Consider the following 23,387-nt stretch of genomic DNA (forward strand, 5'->3'; position numbering starts at 1 on the left):
TTTTTATTATGAAAGAGTCCTTATTAATGGACAGTCCCCTCCTTGCTGGCATGGAGATGAGGGAACATGGTTCAAAGGCATTCTGCAACACAAGAAGTTTTGCAGAAAAGAAGAAATGTGAGATTGTATTTGCCTGCAGAGCTGTAGTCAGGAGTAAAGAATGAAAGGCTCTCACTTTGAATGCATTTTGTCTCTAACACAACACAGAACACCAAAACATAAACCCACCATCTCCTACCTGACTTGTGACAGCTTATAATGCATGAATGTGCTGCAGATTGAAATGTCACAGTAACGTGCTTCAAAATAAGGAGTGAGTTTTGTCAGCTTTATTCAATATATTTCTATCTGTGTCTGAAGTACAGAACAATCCATTTTGCTTGGAAATACATTTGGAAGTGGAAGAAGTTGAAATGTGTGTTCTTTAGAGATATTAATATAATAATAATTTTTTTCTTTTTCTCTCTTCATTCACTGAAAATAATAAACGGAAGAATAGACTAAGTTATGGCTTTGGAGTTGCAAAGACCTGGGAAATATAAATGTAGGAAGTCAACTGGCTATTTGAAAGCAGCATTTGGAAACTTTTTGTACAGATGAAAAATAAAGGGGGTTGAGAAAATCACATCCATAATATTTATGGAATTTTTGGTCCATTTGTGGATTAAAGGTACTTTATGAACTGCTAGATCTTCGGTCAGTGAAGCAATCCCTGATTATAGTTTCCTCTGCTGCCATCTTTCTATATATGAAATTCCTTTTACTTATAGGAAAAACTATGGGATCAGCTTTCTGAGGAACATGCTTTATGAATTGTTTTTTCTGGGCCTATCATTCTGTTAATAATGAAATATGATGATAACTCCAGTGATTTTATTGCTCCACAACAGTTTATTTTAATGAGGAGCATAGATGAGGTGATTTTGTCTGTGTTGCATATACATCTATCTCATAACAGGATTTTTATATTTTGCACTGTCTCTCATTGTTTCCATCCTCGTCTAACTTTTCTTTTTTCCCTTTATTTTATGTGAATTCTTGTAGATGTTCGACTGGATCAGCCACAACAAAGAGTTGTTCCTGCAGAGTCACACGGAGATCGGTGTGAGCTACCAACACGCCCTGGACCTGCAGACCCAGCACAACCACTTTGCCATGAATTCCATGGTGAGTTGACAGCACAGTGTGAACAACACGAGTGAGTAAAGGGCCAGCACAGGGGCCACCTCCAGTTCAGAGAGCACCGTGGACCTGTGAGAGGTGAAGCAAGGAAGGTCAGGCTGGGCTGTGGCAGCAGCCCTCATTCTGCAAAGCAGAGAGTTTCTCTGTCCACCCAGACACTGATACGGGATTATTTCCTTGACTTAAATGCAGCACAGTTTTGTGGATTTAGTTTACATTTTGGGGAGCAAATACAATATTTTTTAAGCTTTGACATTTCTTTGATGGGGAATTATTGAGAGCTGTAGGTGGCACCTTAGTAATTTATGCTTCTATCCCCCCTACCCTGCTAAGGTACTTTTCAGAACCTTGGAAAAGAGACAATAATCAAGCTGTCAGTTGTGACCACAGTAGGATTTTGCCTTTTTCAATTGTTAAATCAGTCAGAATTTTTGAATGTAACTAAATTTACCTTTTTTCTTAAAAAAAAAAAATCATCATTATACATTTATAAGTGCTTTCCTCATTTTCTTATACCTTCCGGGCATAAAGTGTTTGTTCTGGAAACTGCTCTGCTTTCAGCACAGAAATGAGGACAGAGTGCATTGATGTTTTGATTGTTGCAGTGGGTTAGAAAGATGCATGTATACCCCTGCTGTAATTGCACAGTGCAGAGATGAGCTCTCTGAAGGTTCTCTATCAAGTACACCAAAGCTTGCCCTGAGTAAACCAGCCCCTACAGGTGAACCTGCTCATGCTGTGCATGGTCAGGCTGCAGCTGCAAGGGGCTGAGACCTCAAAGGTGGTGGTTGATGTTAAAGTTGAAGGTGTAGGTCACTGGAGAGCCACACCTGCCGTGCCGCTCAAGGACAAGGTACTGGAGAGCAGTTGTCTGAAAAGTGAAAAAGAGGTCCTGGCTGCCTGAGGTTGTTAAAACCACACACAGCTTTCATAAGGCTACAGGCATTAAGCCTGGTATTCCAGCCAAATTCCAGGTCAGGTAATTAACTTCACTGACCTGAATTCCACCCCCCATTTGCACCTAGCTGGCTATTCTCCGCTTAAAGCACTGTGCCCCACTAGGGCATTGCATAACAGTGGGAGATGAGTAAATATTTATAATGCCTATTAATGTATTTACTGTGATTATATCTGAAAGAAGCACTGAAAACCAGGCTCTAGGCACTGATTGTTAAGCTTGCCCTCACAGTGCCAGCTAGCAAAATACAGGATAGCCCTGTCTCCATATAACACTTGCTGCTTTCAGAATTTTAGCAAATAAATGTGTCCTGGAGGTCAGTACATTAAAATTAATTTGGCTTATGAAAGATGCAAAGTTGGTCATAATTCTTCAGAAAACACCAATAAACAGTCCAGCTGTAGAATATTCCTTTATCCTTTTTTTGTGGTACTAGGTGGTATTATTTTCTTAAAATAGCTGGAAGTTAAGCCTGGAAAGGGATCATTGCTGTAAAAAGAAAATTAACAAGTGACAGGGACAGTCCACCTAATGGAAGAAAAATTCTTTTTCTCCATTCTTCTTCCATCTGTCCCCAAGTACAGTAAGAGATGATGCCCAATGTGCCCTATTTATTGGGACTGAATGTTCTTAGATAATTGTATGTTCTTATATATTCCTATAGGAATATGAATCAAGGAGAGCAGTACAGCTGTATGTCATTTTTAACATGCTTTTTTTTTTTTTTTAGCTTTAGTTGAATATTAGACCTGGAATCCCTGATGATGATGGGATGATGTCTTCTGTTTGGTTTTGGATTGACATCAATTCATACAGAGAACAGTTTATTCAACCTAAATTTCCATTTTAAAATTTCCCATGATACACTTTCTCAGTAAGAACTTTTTAAAAAAAATGTTCAACAGATTTCAGTTGTCAAACAGAGATTAGATAATGAGTTGTGGTATTGTTACTGCACTGTGGCAAAGTCAGGTTAAAAAAGACTACAGAAATATTTCAGGATACAGAAGCAACTCAGGCCAATACTTTTCTTTTTTTCCTCCTTCTTACCTGCCCCCCCGCCCCAGTGTAAATGAGGCCTCCATGGTATTTTTCACCAATATCAGATCTTTACTCAGTGATTGAAATTCCTCACAGTCAAACAGGTTTTTAAAGACTTTGCCTGTTGCTGAAAGGCCTGTATGTGAGCTGTGCTTCTGCACAGCATTTCCAGAGGGTGTTGCAGTACCAGGGCTGCACAAGCTGGCATGTGAAGTGAGTTTTACAATCTGAAGAGATTGGCCTGTGGAATTAAAGAGGGCTGCTGTCCTGCAGAAGGCTGGGCATCCTATTTTTGAAATAGCAGACGTAGGGATGTATCAAAGTGAAAGGATATTTGGAAAATAGTGGGAAAAGGGTAATAACCTTAAGCTGCAGCTACTTGAACTACCCTGGAGCTGCTGCTCTTACATCAGTAGTGATGTACTTTTTTTTAGATGGAGAAGATTCTTTGCTAGAAAAATGTGGAGTGTGTCCCAGTGTCCCTGCAAGTCAGCATTGTGAACATGAGGGTGTTGGCATGCAGGAGACATCACTTTGCTGCATTAGAGTGTTGAGCTGCATACTAGTCACTCCACAGGTGGTAAAGCGTGCAGGAAGAATGAGAGGAGACTGAAACTGAAGTGACCCTTTCCTGTCTTATTTTTGGGGCATCATCTTCACTCATTCATGCTGCTGTTTGATTTCTGTTGTAAAATGACTAGCACATATTATTTGATAATATTTATATTGCAGTAAGAGTAGTAGGTTTAGGCCACTGTCACACTTTCAGAGGAGGAAATGGTCTTTGTGTTGCTGTGGGTTCCCAAAGGCTCCGCTCCTACGATACCGACGTACATAAATTACTTTTGCATATCAACAATATTCTTGTATTAAGTTACCCTATGATAAATATGTGTGAAGTTAAAGATTAGGAATAGGTTACATAATGCAAAAGGTGTTAGAGAGAAAACTGTAGTTCTAGTGAATTTTCTATTGGCTGTGTACTCATTGGTATTTATAGTCCAGTATTTCTCAATCTCTTCATGTAACACTTGGCTGCAAAAACAAAATGACGGGAATCCTTTGCAGTTTCTTTACCAGATAAAGGGGATAATAATAACCCTTAGATTCGTTTGCAGTCCCAGGTAGAGTACTGTGACCCACACATGTCTGAAAACTTAAGACTGTAGTGAGTTTTAATGAGATAAACCAAACATTTAATTCAAACCAGATTTATACCTGGTGAGTCTTTCAGTTCTCTCGTGCTAATTACAAAACTCAGATATGTGTCTTTTTTTGAACTTTTTTTGGTTGTGGAGCTTGGGGTTGTTTATGGTTCATGGGGTTATTTTGTCAATACACTGAAGTCAGTATTGAGAGAGGAGGAGGACAAAGTGGCTAAGGATGGCTGTATGTTTTGCAGGGACAAACCCTACAAACTTCAGTGGAAGTTGGATCCAATCTTGGAACTCTAAGGTGTTTTGTTTTAATTGTGGTTTGTTTTTTTTTTTTCTTTGCACTATGCTTAGTGTCCTTTAAGTCTGGCATAACTAATAATAGTTAAAATATTGTCTTCAGTTCCTCTAGAAAATACACACTCCAAATGTTTATTGGGTCATGCCTTTTGTCGCGTGATCTTCCCATACATCTCTATAGGCATGCTGTGACCAAAGCTCCTGCTTGGAAAAACAATTTGTTGCTCTGTTTGTTACAATAATAATTCTTCCTTTTAAGTGATCAATGTGGGATGTGGGGAAATAGTATATTTGAGGTAATAAACTGTAGTGTGTTAGTTTTCTTTCAAATAAGGACCATAGATTGTTTTTTTTTCCCTGTGATTCAAGGCAGTGCTTGTTTTCACTTCAGTTTCAAAATAAATTATGTTAGTCTTTATGACAGCTGTATAATGTTTATACTGCAGCAATAATACTTTTCACAAGGATGAATATTTAGCTCAGACCTTTTTTTGAGGAATATCAATAGTCTAATAAATTCACTAGAGAACAACCCCTGGTGTTTCGATATGGCACAAAGCAGACTGGTTGTAGCTCTGCACTTGGATACAGGGTGTATGTACCATTTGTCCTGAGTAACTGGAGTTATTCCTGTTTCTTTTGCCTGGACTTTTTTATGCCTGGATCTGTTAACCTCCTTAAAGAATGACTTCCCACTTTCTGTGGGGAATGTGTAAAAATGGCAGCGTTCAGAGCTGTCACTGCTGCCTGTCCTGCTGTCTGACACTACATGTTGTCCTAAGTCACAATATCTTTCAAACACATTACAGTTGTCATGTAAAGGCTAATAGTGTCTGTTGAAAATTCCCAACATCTGTCTTAAATGACTGGTATTTTTCTGTATGTAGGCAGAGCTAAAATGCCATCCAATATTACTCTGCAACAGGCTACATGTAATGGGCCTTGTTATAGAAACTTAAAGGTCTTAAAGATATCTCATAAGTTATGGGTTTTTTTTTCACTGAAACATTCTGCTTTGGAGTTATGTGTTAGGTTCATTTCACATATGGTTTCTAAACTGTCAATAACACAGTGCAAACTGGTTATTTTTAAATTTTGTTTTAAAGAACAACTCTTCAACAATCAAATTTCACCTTGAATTAATCTGCAAAACCCTTCTCTAGCAGCCCACCTTTGCTGCTTGTCATCACAATATCTCAACTAGTTCTCTAGGAAATGAGATGAACACAGCCAAATTCCTTGCAGATTTAATGCTTCTCACTGCTCATTTTTCTTTTGTGAGTGTAAGGTATTCTTTTCATAAGTGTATCATAAGAAAGTATTGTTCCAGCTAGGGTTGGAGGGTTTAATTAAGAGGGAAGGTCTCCCAGCATGCCCAGGAAATGATCGGGGCTGAATTACTGTATTTCCCTGTGGGAGATAATGCCACAATTAAAACTCCACTGCTGTCAGTGCTTGTTGCTGAGACTGAGGGCTCTTATCCTGCCGTGTGCTGGGGACCTCAGCAGTGCTTGCTTGCGCTGGAGGAAGAGCTGCGTGACACGCGCTGATGACCAGATTGGAGGCCTTGGTTAGGCAACAGAAATGGACCAAGAGTCGGTGGACAGAGAGGGGTGTGTTCACTTGCAAAGCACTGCACAAGGCCTTCCTAAAATCTAAAAGAAACTCTTTATGTATCATGATGCCAGTGTATATGTGGGGAAATTTTTGTTGGCCGGTCCACTGATTTTTAGAGGGCAGAAGTCCCCTTTTTTTGACTAAAGTTTCAAAGTTGAAATAAACTCAATACCAAATGAACTCCAACACATGGAGTGCTTTTGGAAAGTTTGCAAATACAAGTAAAATAAAGTTTTTCAATGACGAAGGATACCCAACATTTTCTGTATCCTAGTGTCATGACTACAGAATGTCAACTGAAGTGCTTTTACTTCTATACATCAATATATAGTTTCTTATTGTTTGACCTATTGTGGTCCTATATAGCCTTGCAGTCCTTTTTGGGGACACCTCTGTTTTGAAAAAAAAAAAAAAAAAAAAAAAAAGATGAGGCCTTAGATTAGGTTTCAAGTGAGACTCTCCATGCACCTGATGAAGTAGATTTTCTGAGCCTAAAGGAAAAATAAAGTCACAAACATTAGTTGCTCTATGTAATTTATATCATATAAAGATAAGAAGATCTATATAATAGTGATATAGAAAAAAAAAATCTCAATTCACTCACTTTTTGCAGGTGAATAAACCAGAGGGAAAGGAAGGTTTAACTTTGTGAAACGTGAACAGTTGAATTTTTCAGCATAGATTTTCCATTTTACTCAGACCATTACACATTGGCAGATAAAGATGAAAAAAAGGCGCTTAACAATCTTGTGCTTCTTCAAGGTGGAAAAGAAATGTCTTGCATTTTGTGGATTGTGGTCAATTAAATGTTTTTCTCTTGAAAGTAAATTATGGAGTGCCTTGAAGCCATACTGCATTTTATCTGAATCTGCAACAGAAATCGCATATTTTCCAGTTTTTCCCAGGGATTTCATCTGTCCCAGTAATAGTGACACTGAGTAAAGGTCCTGAGATTGTAAAATGTCTGGTAGGGTGTGCTGTGCTGAGTTCCAGTTCTTCACCCAAGTATTTGCTCTGTCATGTTTTTCTGTGAGACCTTGAACAAGTCTTGTGTGTCCAAACCCCACTTCAGTGTCTCTGCTTCAATGAGATGGGATAAATGAAATGAAGATAATGGGTGCATGTGTCAGGGAAGTGGAGGTATCTCCATTAAATGACTTTTTGGAGCTCCACACAAGAGCACATCCCGGATGATACTGGACTGGAATGCTCAGAAACTTGGACTTGCTCAAAAAGGAGCAGGGGAAGCTCAGAGGTCTCTGTTTCCTGAGCCTGTTCCACTTAGTGCACTAAGAGTGGAAGGTTGGGCAGGTGATTCCCAAACTGCTCCTTGCTTTCTGCTGAAAAAGCTGTGGAGTTTGTGAATTGGTACTCTTCCATGCAAAATTCTCATATAGAAAAGAAACTTCTTCCTCATGTCTGTATAAAAATACAGCAGACATAAAAAACTATAAATCTCTCAGCCTTAAAAAACTCTCAGAAGATCTGATGCAGTTTGACTAATCTTACCTTTACCCTCCTACTAGTTAACATGTCTGTGCACTGTAGTGAACCAAGGAATTCACAGTTGTTTTCCCATTGCGTTGCAGTGGCTGAGATAATTCTGCAAGGGAAAAAAAATAAAATCAGGATGAAAGCAACCATTTTTTACATGAAATCAAAAATTCTCTGGCAATTTTTCTTTTCTGTCAACTGCAGTAAAGTTCCATATCTTATTTTGACACAACTCATCCAAGTTTTAGCAACTATAGTGTAGCAGTGCAGTCATGCTACACTGCTTCCCACCAGAAGGACCGACCTGAAATACTGCAAAATGATCTTGGTTGAGGCTTAGTCATGAAGACTTTCTGGGAAAAAGGCTTAAATATTTAGTCTGAATTCCAGTTTCTAACCTAGAGGGACACAAAGAAGTGTTTGATTATGGCTGGTGGTTAAAATTTCAAATCAGAGTACCTTTATTTAGTAAACTTTAAACTCCAGAACATTTTGATTGGTTTCTCTAATTGTGCTGAAAAAAATATATTTCTTTAAAATTAATCTTACAATTTTGAGCCAAGTCAATTTTTTAGGAAAAGGCTTTGTGATGAGGGGAAAAAGCAAAACTGAAGGCTGGGAGTTGCTTTAGATCTGTGTTATTTAGGTGGCAACTTTCACAGTCATGGTTTCACCAAGGAGAGCAGAGTGGCTGTGTGGGGTGTGGCTCCATCCTTTTCCCCTTTATCACCCACGGGTATGATGAGTGTACTTCATAGTTATCCCACACACTTTGCAGACATACCTTGCCCTGCTTTACAACTTAGTTTGGAACTGTGCCTGACTTGGCAGTGCTCTGTTGTGTTTCATGTTTGGATTGGCAGATACCTTTCCACGTTGTGCTCCCACTCACTATGGTGAGATCCTGCTCCAACATACACTTCCATCTCTGATTTATTATTTGCCCATGAGTAATACTGTTAAAATCATCAGGGCTGTTGTCTGTCCTTGTGCATAAGGGTCTTACAGATTCTGGTCTCAGAAATTCCTAGAGCCCTTTCGAAATGCTTTAGTGAGACCAGAAAGCAGCAGTAAGTCAACACCAGCAAAACATCTCAAATTCTGAGATGTTCCTTTCATCTGGTGAGGAGAAAAGAGAAAGGAAAAGTGCTTTTGCCAAATGACATTCCAAAACTCCGCAAGACAGCTGTCATTTGTCTTTTGAGGGTGCATCTTTGTAAGACATTGTCATGATGGCTATTTATTTTCAGCATTGCATTCCTATGCAGAACGGTGGTATTATAATGCAATTACATTGCTGTCCACACTTCAGTTTGAGAAAAAAACTCTTCTTCCACTTCTTCAAGGATGAATAAAAACTGTAATGGAAAATTCTTGTGAAAGAACAGAAAATATTACCCTTTTAGTAGGCTTTTTGAATCCTTCTAAATGCAGAGTGAAGTTAAATAATATCTCTGCTGGAGAACAGCTTAAAATAGCCTGCAGAAAAGATAACATTTTAACTGAAGCCTATAATGTAATAGACATTTCTATGGAAACACTTATATGTCTATAGAATATCCTTATGAGCTCTTTTAAATTCTGTGAGACTTTTCCATTTGTTGACACTGCATGTCTATAAAGGATTATCAGAGAGTTCTCAAAGGACAGAAAGCAAACATTTTACTTATGAATACATGGATATAGCATCCAGAAATATGAAGTAATGTGAGGGAAATAGTAAAAAGATAGAAGCAATGAGTAGACCCTAACAGGTGAGTAAATAGCTAAAGTAGGGCAAATTAGTTTTACATAAATAAATTCAAGTAGAGAGGGGGAGATAACAGCGTTAGATAATGGCATAGATGAGCAAAAAGATTCCAAAGGGATCCATTTTTAGAGTGGAAGGTAATATGCCTGCTATTCTCGCATATTTAAGCAGGTGCTTGATTGCTCTCACTGAACTGCTTGGCTTTACTCCAGCTGATGGAGTTTGGAATGTGTAATGAAGGCAGAGGGTAGTCACAGTTCTTCCTTCTCTTTATTTATGTGTGCTTTTTAATTTTCAGAACGCCTATGTCAACATCAATCGAATCATGTCTGTTGCGTCAAGGCTCTCCGAGGCAGGCCATTATGCTTCCCAGCAAATTAAACAAATATCCAGCCAGCTGGATCAAGAGTGGAAGAGTTTTGCTGCAGCTCTGGATGAGCGCAGCACCATCTTAGCCATGTCTGCTGTCTTTCACCAGAAAGCCGAACAGGTGAGTTGCTTTTGTGAGTGGCAAAATGATCCACTGCTATGGTGATAATGATGATGCTGCAATTAGTACTTGATGGCTTTTAGCTTATGTGCAGTGAGGTTTAGAGCCTTGTTCCTTAGTGGCTCACTCTCTCAAAAACAAATAGTAACATTTCCACCCCAAAAGTGGCGCATGTTCCCTGGTGGGTAAGAAATTATATTTTCACCTTAATAATGAGAAGGAGTCTGATCATGAATGAAGTGCACTGGTGGAGTAACAAGCTGTTTCATTTCTATTGCCTAATATTTCATTGGTGCTGTGGGTAAATTTGGGATTGTTAAAGTCAGGAAGACAATATGTATCTGCACCCATATGTATATGTGCTATTACACACACACTTACATGTGCACAGGAATATTCACACGTAGGACATAGACCCATATCAGCAGACAATTTCTCGGAGCTAAAGAACATTATTGTTAATGAAACTTACAGAATTCATTCCAACACTTACTCTTGCAGTGCTATCCATAGCCCCAGACTTTATTAGACCTCACTAAGCAGAGATTTCAGAGGCAGGAACATCCAAGAAAATTTTCCATGTCCCTGAACTCTGGTTTGTGTTTTTAACAACCACCAGAATGATTCCATAATTCATAGCTACAAAAGATTTAAAATATGTCAGTGAATAAACCTTCTGCTTTTTTTACACTAAACCAGGCCCATCTAATGATGATGGTTCAACATTGATCATATGTTGATTACATTCATTTTCCAGTGACAAAGACTGCTTTGGAGCTCTTTTCAGTGTTGTTGTGTGCTTGTTTTTCAGAGTGGTTAATATCAAAGCTACTAAGTGGGTGTTCTTGATGTTTATAAAATGACCCATACCTGGAGCATCTGAAGAAGAAATTGTAAGATATTCTGGCCTCTTTAGCCAGAATATATGTATAGAAAAGGTTAGCTCAAAGAGTAAAGATTTTCCTTATTGTTTATTTCTGACTGTAGAATTATAATGGATTTTTCTTTATTGTGTGTTTCCTATTGACAACAGGCCATAGCATGGAGCAATTACTCACCCTACTGGGCACTTACTCATGTAAGCACACTCGGTGCCTCTGATGGGACTGATACTCAAAGAAGATTCCCAATACAAGAACTTTCATCTCCTTACAATAGGCATTGTAGTGTTTAGGAGTAGTCTTCATGTTAATAATTGTCAATAATCATGTATTCTTAAAGAAAACTCAAAAAACCCCATATATCCAGTCTATGGTCACAATGAAAATGTTTAAGGTTTATTATGAATTAGCTATTTCTTGTTTGCGTGGTTTAGGATTGGATGTTTTGGAGGTTTGTTTTTTTTTTTGAGTGATCCACTATTTTTCTGAAGTGTCAGTCTTGTTTTCTACTTACAAGGAGTTGCTGAGGTATTGTGCAGCATGAAAGGCAATAAACCAGAAAACTGCACTGAACTGTCTCTGAAATTAAAGGTGAATATTTTTTGTCTTCCTGCCTTATGAATACTCTCAAAGTGGGTATTCTGCCTCAGCCTTAAGTTGAATAAGAGCTACAGTAATGTCACTTTCAGCTTTGGGTCTTTCTTCTTTACAGTTGTATGGATGGGTCTGAAAAACCCAATCCTGCCTTGGCACTTCCTGACAACAAACTGAAGTTTGTGCTGTCTGACAGAAGCCAGTCTCATATTACTAACAGACAGTTTGCTAATTGTGACAGAAGTTACTCCTCACTTGCAGTAACAGAAAATTCAGTGTAAGGTAAATGATGATGTGAAACCTGTGAACTCAGAGTGCTGCAAAAGAGGAATGTGGGTGTCAGTGTGTCCATAAGCCAGGACTAAAATTTCAGTCCTGCCTTCGTAACTCTGATAGAATAAACCAATGACCTGAAGGGTAATAATTTAGTCATTTGACCTCTGTATAGTATAAATAGTGAGGTGTTTGAGATTTGGTCTATAACAGTCTGTTATCTACCCAACATTCATTCAAAATGTGATTCTTTATTATTTCACATCACCCAGGGATTGTTTTTTTAAACTTAATTCAGAGCTTCATTATTTTACAATAAATAGGACTTAAATCTATGAAGCAAAGATACAGATAAACCCACTATTTACTCTGCTGCAGATCAAATCTGGTTTTGCTCCCTTTGTTCTGTCAGTAGGGGCAATCTTGTTGTGGATCCAGCCATTTCTCTCACACTGTACTCGTGCTTCCCTCACACCGATCTGATGTGCAGATTGCCTTTTTCTCCACTGTGATAAGCTGCTAGAGTCTCTTTGTTCGTTCCTGCCTATTGATTGAAGTTCTCTGTGATACCAACAGGAAGCAAGTCTATTAGGACCATAATCTTCCAGGCTTTGGCACACCCCAGCCTGCGAGGAAGCTGTTGGTTTGGGACAGTGATTTATGAAAAGCTCTACAATTTCTATAACATGCAAGCTGAGCAGGAAGAAACTTGTTTTTCAAAGTCTCTTCCTAAAGACCCCACACAGAAAACTGCACGGAATACAATTTGTCTGGCTTGGAAGGATGAAAGGCTGAGTCAATCCTGCTGGGAATTGAACCTCACATCTGTCTTCATGTGCCTCAGAATCACATTGCTTTCCTGGCTCTTATTGCAGATACATGTGGCATGTTGAATGGGACTCAGCTGAATGGATTCCTGGATGAAAGCTTTTTTTTAAATTATTTTTCTTTTTTTCCTTTTTTTTTTTTTAGTGGGGGTGCAGACACGTCTTCCTTAATTTTTTTAAGCACAACCTGTACATCCTAAGCCACCATCAAGAAAACAGCAAAGAAAAAGAAAAAATGGAAGAAAAGAAAGAAAACCAAATAAACCATTCCAAGTTAGCCTTCAGCCAGGGATCCTTCAACACGTGTGTCTGATCAAAAGCCAGTAAACTAAACTCCAAATAACCACTATGTCCAAGTCAGGGTACCATTCAGCAGATTCACTGGAGGTGTTTCCCAAATGTCCTATAATTCCACCTGGTATGAATCTCTTGATTGTTTTTTTTTCCTTCTTTCATCTTTCTTTTTTTTTTTTCCTCCCTCTCTAGTGCTAACATGGAGATATTCTAGTGCAAAGGAGAATCTGCTTCTATACGTTTAGATATACATAATAGATATACATTTAGATATTTGAATAGTCTGAGAGTATTCAGATTTGCAGTAGAACATGGGCCAATGCGCCTTATCTCACTGTGATTTCAGGAGAACTGTGCTGATTTACTCCAGATGAGATTCCAGCTCCCTAACTGCCAGATGGGGGAAGCACACATACCAGGTGTCCTCCCCTGCTCGGCTGTAATCTCTGAAAACGTGCTAAATTGCTCATAAGATGTTCACTCTACAGATCCTGTCAGAATGAACAAAATAATGTTTTCAATCAGCTGAGAGATCTCAGCCAATTAATTCTGGGACGGAATTCTACCCTCAGAAGTGCACAAGGAGAGTTACTCTTTAAGGTAGCAGGTGGTAGGTGCACACACAAGACATTTATGGTGATTCTCAGAAAACTGCCCCCTGGCTATTTGTTTCATTTTACTTTACTCCCCAGCCAGGAAGACTACTGTTCTCATCTCTCATTTCTGCCCAGGTCTGTCTAAGCACACCCTCTACTCCCCTATATGAGGAAAGGGAATGAAAAAGAGAAGAAAAGAAAAAAGGGAGGAAGAACTTGATGAAAGGGAGGAGAGGAACATCCAGTTGATATCTACAAGATACAGGCATAAGACCAAGACAACTTCTGCATTAGACAAGGAAATTCCAGAAACAGCAACAGGAAATATGGAATTAGCCTCATACAAAAAAATCAGGGTATCAAGAGGTGTTAAAAGTCACTGAGAAAGTGGCTTCTTGGTCTTCTTCCCACCTTTCCCCATAGCCATTCTGGAGCATGAAAGCACACTGTAGTTTTGGTCTGGGTCCTAGGAGAACACCCTGGTTATCCTGCAGCTTCCACACAGAGGCCTAGCAAGCGATAGGACAGTGCAAAAGCTGTGGAGAAAACAGAATACAAAATGTCTGAGCTGTGTTTTTGGAGCAACCATGTGACACAGCACAGCAGTCCCTGAGGAAAGTTAGCAAGAAGTGATCTGAGAATACGTTATTACCCGATAGAATCTGCATACGGAATTTGCAGCTTAGGTGAATAGGTTGTGAGTCAGGAGTAAGTGTAGGTCATTGCTTTAAAGTTACTTTTGAATTGGATCAGAGGCACAAAGCTACCCTAGGGACTTCTTTATTTTTGGGGAGAAATTTTTCTCAATCTTTCCTGAAGCCTTGAAAAGCACGGACAATTATTATTTCAAATCACATTTAAGCAGTTTTTATGTTCCCAACAGGAGATATTCTAGTCTGTGGATTAACTATAAATTTAAGCATTCAATTTAAATGGTACTGAGTATCCAGTGGACAGTAATGGCTCCTATTCCAAACTAACAGTTAGTATTTTATAATTTTAAATGCAACTTTTTCCATCTCATTCAAGTGGTGATTTTTTGGATGTGAATATGCTTCTACCACGAAGGGTTACATTGATCAGAACTTTTTGTGTCTGCCAGAGTGTGTGACAAATAATTAACATAGCTGCTTTTTTCAGAATACCCAAATCAATAGTCCTATGACATGAACTAACACTTTGCAAAAATCCTTACAAATACTTGCTCTGTGTACATGACTCACACATGACACACACAGCATGGACTGCTCTGCATTGTTTCAGGATATCTCTTTGTTTCAGGCTGCATCTCTTAAAACTTTTTAAAACAGATGATTTCAACTGCTCCTGCTAGTGGCAGAAGCAAACTTACCAAAGTGATCTATGTGACATCATCTGTGTGCAACAGATCGATGTGAGACAACGTGGTGAACATGTGGTTATATGCATCGGATCTTCTTGAGACTTCTCCCACCTACAGTGCAAATCACAGTCTGGGGATACAGCAGTAGATGAGTTACATGAGTATAAGAGCTTTTACTCAAATTGGTAGAATTCTGCAGTTTCGATAAGAGCCATACCAGTGTGATTCCAGCAGCAGGAGTGCTGGTCTGTGAGGTGTAAAGGTCTTTTGTTCATTGTTTCGACCAAGAGGTTCATGGAACATCCCCAAAAGGGACTGATCTCGGCTCTGTGCTCTTAAAATGCATAGAAAATTATGTGAATTCCAATGCCTTGGCACAAAATATGATGACTTCAGCTTTATGCAGGGGTGTTTGGAGATTTCATCTGAACAGATTTGACAGATCATAAGTCAAACCAATCCGAGAGAACCTGCCATCCTTTCCTCTTGTCCTCTGGAAAGCACAGTTGTCCCTGGTAGATTTGTACTTTGTAGACAGGAATGTTTAGGAATTACTCTTTGTCACTCCATCTCTGTGCACTGAAGAGTTTACAATGCAAACACTTTATATCCTTGATTACACAGCAGCATGGTAAATAGCTTTACAGTACTAATAAAAGAGGATGCTGATGCCAGAGTTGAACTGGAATTCTTTGCTTTGAATCTCATAGCAATTCATGCTGCAAGTGAGTGCTTTACTAACAAGCCACAGGTGAACACTTCAGGAGTGGATAAAACGGTGATCCTGGGGTGATTTTGTGGCATTATACATTCATCCTACAGGGCACTGCATCTGTTATATAATTAACTGTTCTTTTTTATAAATAGCCCAAAGTATGGCAGGCTGGTTTAAAAGAAAAATGGAGGAAGAGAAAACATTAATGAGAAGTAATGAGGTGGCATCAGGCAGTTAGTATGGGCAAAATATGAACATGTGTGCTGTGTCATTGAACTAAGCCCTGCTTAAAAGAAAAACAGAGTGGGAACCTTAGAGACTAAATTCCTCTTTTCTTTTGCAGAAGAGGCAGCACTCGGGAGACCTTCCCCACCTTGATCTGCCAAAGTGCATCAGCACTGCTCTGGAGGCCTTTAAGAGTGGAAACATATTTTTTTCCACCCCTTTGCTCCCCGAAGTATTCAGTTTCTGGCTGGCTGTTAAGGCTTCCAACCAAGGTGCTAAACCATATCAATTGCAATGGCATTGCCTTTTTTCTTTTTTTTTGCTTTTCATGGATACCTGCCCACCAGGAACTGGACTAAGACCAGAAGCTGATTTTGCACTGGCTGCTTAGCAGTTATCAGATGGTAGTGGGATGACCAGGGCCAAAAGCACATGTGAGACCCAGGGGGTTAAAGCCTTGGTATTCTATTAGCAATCCCACTGAGCTGGACCAGGGTTGGGGACTCCTTGAATACAGACTGTCCACCTTTCACTGAAATGAACGTCAGCAATGATTTTAAAGGGAGTTTTCTGTTGCTCAAATGAGTAGTGTTCAGGACAGGTAAATGACTGAGGGAAGACTGACAGATGAGACGATGACAGAAACATCTGGAGCTGTCACTGTGTCCTTTTATGCTTCACGCTGTTTGTTTTTTCTAAACATGTTTCAGCCTCCCTTTTTGGACTGCAATATTGTGGCCTCCCTGCATGGTATGCAAAGACTTTTAGAATGGGTGTTTGCTGAGCCTGGTTAAATGAGCATTTGTTTTTAATCCAGAAGAAATAAAAAATATTCCTTTGGATTTAGGTGTCCCTCGAGTACTGAGGAGGTGACAGGAACACGCCGTTCCAAGATGCCCAAAAGGACTCCTATATAATAATTATGTTTTTCTTAGTTTTCTCAGAACACTGCAGACATATGTGGCACTCTACACAGTTTTCTGATGTTGATGAGATGTTGTTCTGTGTCACTGTTGCTCATGGTTCCTGGAATTCAGTTCCTTTCAGGTGTAGATGCCTGGTGCAAAATGTGCAGTGACGGAGGCCTCCCCTCAGAAATGCAAGACCTGGAACTGGCCATCCACCATCACCAGACCCTCTATGAGCAAGTAACACAGGCCTACACAGAGGTACGTGCTTCCCAGAGAAAATGTGAGTATCTGTTAAGTGGTACCAGACATCTGACTGCATTTAGGAGCGTAGCTTTTCTAAATGAGGTAGGTTCTGCTTTCCATTTCTCCAGCTCTTTCAAAGATAGAGTCAGACCAAATTCCAGGCTGTAGTAGGTAACTCCCAGCAATCCACTTGTAAGGGCAGAATGAAAGGACAAATCTAAGGGACAAACCCCATGCAGAAATGAAATCTAGAACCAGTGTTAGCACCCAAAGAAGAGTCATTTCACTGCCTTTGCTGAACTGGGAACCCCTTTAAGCCACCAGCAACTTTACTACTTTTGCTTTCCTCCTGTGCATGAGTCCAGGCTCTAGCATGGGTATGCTGATGGCACAGGGGATGCCAAAGGCTTTTTCCTTCAATATACAATGTCAAAGAGATGTAAGGTCCTAAGTGCAATGAATGCTGCAAATGACTGTGCTTTAGACAGGATCTAGAGTCATTTAGGCTGGAAAAGATCCTTGAAGTCATGAGTCCAACTGCTGGGCTAACACTACCAGGTCCACTACTAAAGCCTGTCCCTAAGCACCATGTCAGATGTATTTGTATGTACTGTTGCAAAATATCTCCAACCTAAATAGGGTATGTGATCTTTTTTCCTTTAAAAGAGGGTGCCAAGAATGCTAAGGCAAATTCTCTGGCATTTTGTCAAAAAAATCCACAATCCACATGAAGTTCTATACTCACTTTTCCCCCATTCAGGCTGCAGCATGAAATAAAAACTACCAACAACATCCAACACTCAGTGCATCTGACTGTGCAGTCCAGGATCTGTGTTTAGTCCACTTCATTTTGCAGAAGGGCTTCAGGACCTTTCTGGCATCTGGAGAATCCTTTTAGGAATGAGACTAGTCTAGATGTTCATCCCAAGCATGGACCAACCTGCAAATTATCCTGGGGGTGGGAAGCCATGTACGTCATTTGTTGTATTCTGTTAAACATGTTTCGAGGACTCAGGCTTGTTGGAAAGTAAACCTCAAATTACCTGAACACTTGGGTTTATTTGCATTCCTCATTTCCCTGTGCTGTGCTATGCTTGACTGTCTTTCTGGCTATGAAGGGATTTTGCTCCTTGCAGTTTTCCCAGCTGGACTAGAGGACTGTGATAGTGTTTGCTATTCTTAGTAAGTCACCGAGTGAAGACTACAGAATACATAGCAGCTCTCCTACAAACCCAGCCCTTGTTCTGATCATCATGGCCTTGTAAGAATCTATAGTATAAAACAGAAGAGAAACTAATTTGCTCTTCCGGGCTTGGTGGTTGGCACTCACACACACACAGTGCAGTTGTGCAGATTCCTTGATGATAAATATAAGGAATGTTAGGTATAAACCTCTTTTTTCCCAGATGCCTGCAAGAATTTGAGAGTTAGTCAGTTAGAATGAGCAAGTCTGGGTTGCAATGACAGAGGGTGCTTCCTTATTCAGTCCTTAGGCTTTTTAGGAACAGTGGATTGTGTGAGCAAAGACAGAACAGTCCTGTTGACCTCTAGTTGCAACTGTGAATTTCATACAAATGCCTAGTCAGGTGAAACTAAGTTTTTTATGTTGCATTTAAAAGTATTTCTAAAAACCATGTCAAATTGGGATTAAATAAAAACTAATAATGTTTGAAACTGGCATTTTGTTTATAAGCCCCAATCTTAGATTTTGTGAAATCAAAATTTGTCTAAAACTCATTACCAAAAGCCATAACATCCATATTGCTTTTGCTGATGTTTCCTCAGAAAGCTATAATTAGTCACAAGTACAGCTGTTTAAAACATCTCTATAGTATTTTACTAATAAGTAAATTTTTAAATGGTATGTAGAATTGCCAGAGAGGTTAGTCTTTCATTTCAGAAATGTTCATCATTTTTCCCAGCTATGTGATAAGGTGAAAAGTCGTAGGGGTCCTGCCTCCTATCCACATGCCTATTCTCCAATCTATGTAATGCCCCTTTTCATAGAAAACAATGTTTCTTCCCTCAGAGCTCTCTATGGTAGGATGAAAATTGTAGCATTTTCTTTCCTTTTCATTGTCATTGAAAACCTCTGTTTCTATTTTCTTGCAGTCACTGAAAAATCTCTATTTCTATAATTCTGAAAGACTTGGAATAAGAGTAATCATTCCTTGAAATAACCAGTTAGTATGGATATTTAATAGGATATTAGCTATATGTTATGGGCCTATTCTGTTCTTTTACAGAGTATAACAGAGCAGTTCAGATTCACTTCAGAAACCTAAGAGCCACCCAAAGAATCTTAGGGATACTCTTTTTATCCATCTTGCCATAATTGTAGTTGTAATTATTTGTCTTATTTCCTTTATTAAGCTTGAGTGAAGCTCAGAACCTGTGGAGGTGGAGATCATGGATGTGATATGCAATCCACAGCTAAGAAATCTCCTACACTAAACCCAGGTGCTGGCAGAACAGGCCTTCTTCCTTTGGAGAACCTAGCTGTGGCCTTGCTTTTCTTTTGGGTAGAGCAGGTCTGGAGGGAGGAGATGCACACAAGGTGTATGCCCTTTGGCAGCTTTCCCTCTTGCAAAGAGATTTCCTCTTGATTTCTCTAGCCAGGGTGTATTTATGTTGCTCCACCAGTGTTTCTTAGTGGATGAGGAGAAAATCAGGACACCCCTACTGAGAACTGCACTGATGTGGTAAAGATAAGGTTAGGAGGGAGAGAAAGGTTTTCTCCAGTTATGGTTGATGGTAAGAGCATCTTGTTCACTGTGACTTAACTGCCCTTCATTCTCTGTTCCTAAAGGTATGATATATTCACTCTGAACCCCATTTATTCCCCCAGTGCCAATCGTAGCTGCTTCACAGGTGGCACCATTATTCCAGTCACTTGCAAGGCTCTGGAAGTCTTTCTTATCCTCTGTATGGGATATCTGCAGATTTCAACTCATTCCCTAGTTATGTATAGGGCATCTGTGGAGATTATTCCACTAGCACGATAAAATCTATTTTTTGCTTCACCCAAAGTCACATAACTTCTGCATTCTGCCCATCCTTCTCCTACAATGAAGCCAAAATGCAGGAATATCAGCAGATGACAGGAGTGTACATGTGTGCCCTGTCAGGTAGTGAACTAAATCTTCCCATAAAGTCCAGCAGCAATTCTGTACTTTTCAAAACAAGTGAGAAAGAATCAAGTTTGCTTTGACAAATGCAACACTGGCACTTACACCGTACGGGGACTTCAAGTCATACGGGCTCCGTTCAGCCTAAGACTTTTGCAATGCTTAAAAATACGTCATTAGTGAGATGTAAGTGAAGTGATGTGACTAAGCTGGGTTGTTAGTGCTTGTCTCCTTGCACAGTCCTTGAAAAATTCAAAAAGATTCACATGAAAAGAGGTTTGTTGATTTATTTTTGCAGTTATAAGGAGAACAAGGAAATGACTGCAAGAGCACAGTAGGTAGGTTCTCCATTTGTGAAGCTGCTCCCTCCCTTTCTGAAATCTGTTCATTGGAAAACTCTGACAGCACAAACCTTCTGAACCTATTGATGGGGAGTGCAGTAATATTCACAACATAAATACTTTTGGAAAATAAACTTTTTAAGCCGAAGAACTTCAGAGCTGCAGAAGATATGAAACCCTGGAATATGTATGTAATGCCTGTGAATACTGAGTACCACTGGTAACCTCATTGTCACCGTGCTCCTTGATGTATATTTATTCCAGTATGACAGGACAGGCATGTAAATTGGAGAGCACTGGAGCACTTCTAGTAGCCTCTGATTTGTGTTAATGATTATTGGCAGGACAACAGAAGCCCTTAAACTCTGGTATTTATCTCTGGTTGTGCAGAGAATAACTGGAAGGCTATGCCCATCAGGGAAAAATCATAACTTGTAATCTCTGAGGCTTTTTAAACAGACACAAATAAACAGATACAAATTGCCATGCAACAGATCAAAGCCCACATTCTGTAGAAGAGAAGGAAAGGACAAGCAGAAGCTCTAGGTATCAACAGATCTATATTATGGCACAAACTTTCCAGGAAAGTTGTCCTGAGTAAAACACATCTGTCATACTTTCTGTGCAATCTGTGCGATCGAGGCAAACTTTTGAACCCGTATTGTAAGTCCCAATTCTGCTGTGATTGCTATTAGTGTAAATCAGCAGGGATTGTACTAAAACCATTGTAGCACCACCCAGGGACTGATTCAGACCAACTGTAATGCCAGAGCCCAGTAACAGGAGAGTAGTAAACATACACAGTGAATTTTAGCCAGTGCAAAGAGTGAGTTTCTGGTCTAATAAGCTACACCCAAATGTGTCCATAGCCTTGGTTTCCTGTTCCCAGTCATTAAGTTGCTGCTGATTGTCTTCCCACAGATAAAATAGGATGTACTGTGCCTTATTTCTTTACCTGTCTGGAAGCTGCTTCTTCCTGAGTAGCAAATAATACCATATCCATAATCTTGCTGAGGTAACACCTGTGCCTCAGTGTTTCCTCCTAAAATCCTCCCTCATACCATCACCACTATCCACTATTTCTGTTGCCTCTGTGACCCCAGAAGGCTCCAGCATGTGAAAATTGTTCCAGCTGATCTTCATCAGCAAATGAATTTAGTAGGGAAAGCCACTCCCTATGGACTCACCAGTTAATTCCTGATCTTATTTCAAATTGCCTTGAATATTTAAAAAATCTGCAAGGATCTGCCTAAGCACACCTAACAGTCATAAATATGATGAGATTTGACTCCAGTTTTTGCCAGTATAAATCTCAAAGGGTCTCTTGATTTCTCTGAAAATGCACCAGATACACACTGCTGCAACAGACTGGGATGTGGCATGACTTGCCAAAAAATGCCCAGAAAGTTTGGGTATTTAAGGATACATTGGAACAAGCAATTTATAATACAGAAACAAATGAGACTTGGAAATCCTTGAGATGTGTTTTAACTTTGACTGATAATGTTCAAAATTTAAACTAGATGAAAAACATTCATTAATCTACTCTCTGGCAAGATTGATAATTGTGATTGCATAGAAATAAAAACACTTTTCAGAAAATATTGTCATTTTCATTGCAGTTTGTTTTAGAGGGAAAAGAAAAAAATCAAGCCAGGAAAAGAGAGGGATTCCAATAGTGTCCTCATTTACCATTTCTGTTGCAAACAATATTTTAATTTTGTAACCTGCAACTGAAAAATATTTCAAAAAGCCATTTCTGGAGAGCCAGTGCATGCACACACTTTTTAATAGCAATTTGGTTTTTATGGTTCCATTTTGCATATTGCCCTTGCAATATGAAAATGCTCCAGGAATGTTCCAGGAAAAAAATCTTGCATAAAAAAATCTATCATTCTTTTTTTTTTTTTTTTTAAAATACCCAAATGCCTTTGCATCCATAAGTGTATTTTAATATTCTCAAGAAAGGTTACATGTGGCTGGCTTTGCATTTGCCAGCCAACGGTAGTCCATTGAAAATGGAGACCATAGGTCCCTCTGAGCTATTCCTGGGGAAGAAAAGAATCGCTGTCATATAGTAATTTATTTTTCACTGCCACTAAATGAAAATAAATGAAATACAGAATGGAGTGTCACACTTCTCAACGTATAGACATACTTAGTAATCCTCCGAAGAAAGGACTGTCCCTTATCATACAGAATATGAATGACTCTACCATCTGTGGTTTTCTTAAAATGCCACCTCCTCACAGAAATAAGCCTGCTACTGCAAATGCCACCTGTCACCAGCCAGGATATGTCAAAGATTTTCAGTGCCCGAGTGTCAGAATGGAACATAGCCTTGGGATCTCTGTGTGTGCCGTCCCAGCAGTGCAGTACCTGTGCTCCTGCTGAGTGACACAGCAGGCCCACTAGGAAGCAAAGGCAAGTGCTGAATGCCTAAGTACTAGTAAAAAAAAAAAAAAAAATTGTTATGAGGTCTTTCTTCCTTTTTGACTTTAATAAAAACACACAGGGGAAAAAGAATGAGCTAGAGTGTTCTCTGTCGGCTACTGGATGTTTGAGTATCAGTGCAGTGAAGTAGACCTGTTTCTTCTCTCAGGTGAGCCAGGATGGAAAAGCCTTGCTGGATGTTCTACAGCGTCCCCTGAGTCCTGGGAATTCTGAATCCCTCACTGCTACTGCAAACTACTCCAAGGCTGTTCACCAGGTGTTGGATGTGGTACATGAAGTCCTGCATCACCAGCGGCGCCTAGAAAGCATCTGGCAACACAGAAAGGTCCGGCTGCATCAAAGGCTGCAGCTGTGTGTGTTCCAGCAGGATGTTCAACAGGTAATTTCATTACTGAAAGAGATAAAAAATGACTGTTTCTTTGCAGCCTGTAAAGATTGCTGACTCATCTGGAGGCTGTTCCCATAACCAGTATTTCACAGACAGCTCTAATTCAGCTTTCAGTACCTCTCTGTTTCATGTTGGAAATCATCAATCAGTCCACTGATTATTGATCAGTCCATTCCCCATAAGAAATGT

At 39.6% G+C, this 23,387-nt stretch overlaps 1 protein-coding gene across 12 annotated transcripts in view; it reads left to right on the forward strand.

Moving 5' to 3' along the window:
- Positions 1 to 23,387, forward strand: part of KALRN (kalirin RhoGEF kinase) — a 502,548-nt gene that overhangs the window by 224,166 nt on the left and 254,995 nt on the right. For all 12 annotated transcript variants that reach the window (XR_007632104.1, XM_050340466.1, XM_050340467.1 and 9 more), the window contains exons 6-9: positions 1,045 to 1,167; positions 9,795 to 9,986; positions 16,771 to 16,902; positions 22,959 to 23,189. Coding sequence is in view for 11 of the 12 variants with exons in the window: in XM_050340466.1 (XP_050196423.1) it covers positions 1,045 to 1,167; positions 9,795 to 9,986; positions 16,771 to 16,902; positions 22,959 to 23,189 (678 nt within the window). In the remaining variant the exon portion in view is untranslated. The remainder of the gene's footprint in view (positions 1 to 1,044; positions 1,168 to 9,794; positions 9,987 to 16,770; positions 16,903 to 22,958; positions 23,190 to 23,387) is intronic.

Source organism: Myiozetetes cayanensis, unplaced genomic scaffold, assembly GCF_022539395.1.
Source record: "Myiozetetes cayanensis isolate MyiCay16 unplaced genomic scaffold, myiCay2020 scf9, whole genome shotgun sequence".
Lineage (NCBI taxonomy): Eukaryota > Metazoa > Chordata > Aves > Passeriformes > Tyrannidae > Myiozetetes > Myiozetetes cayanensis.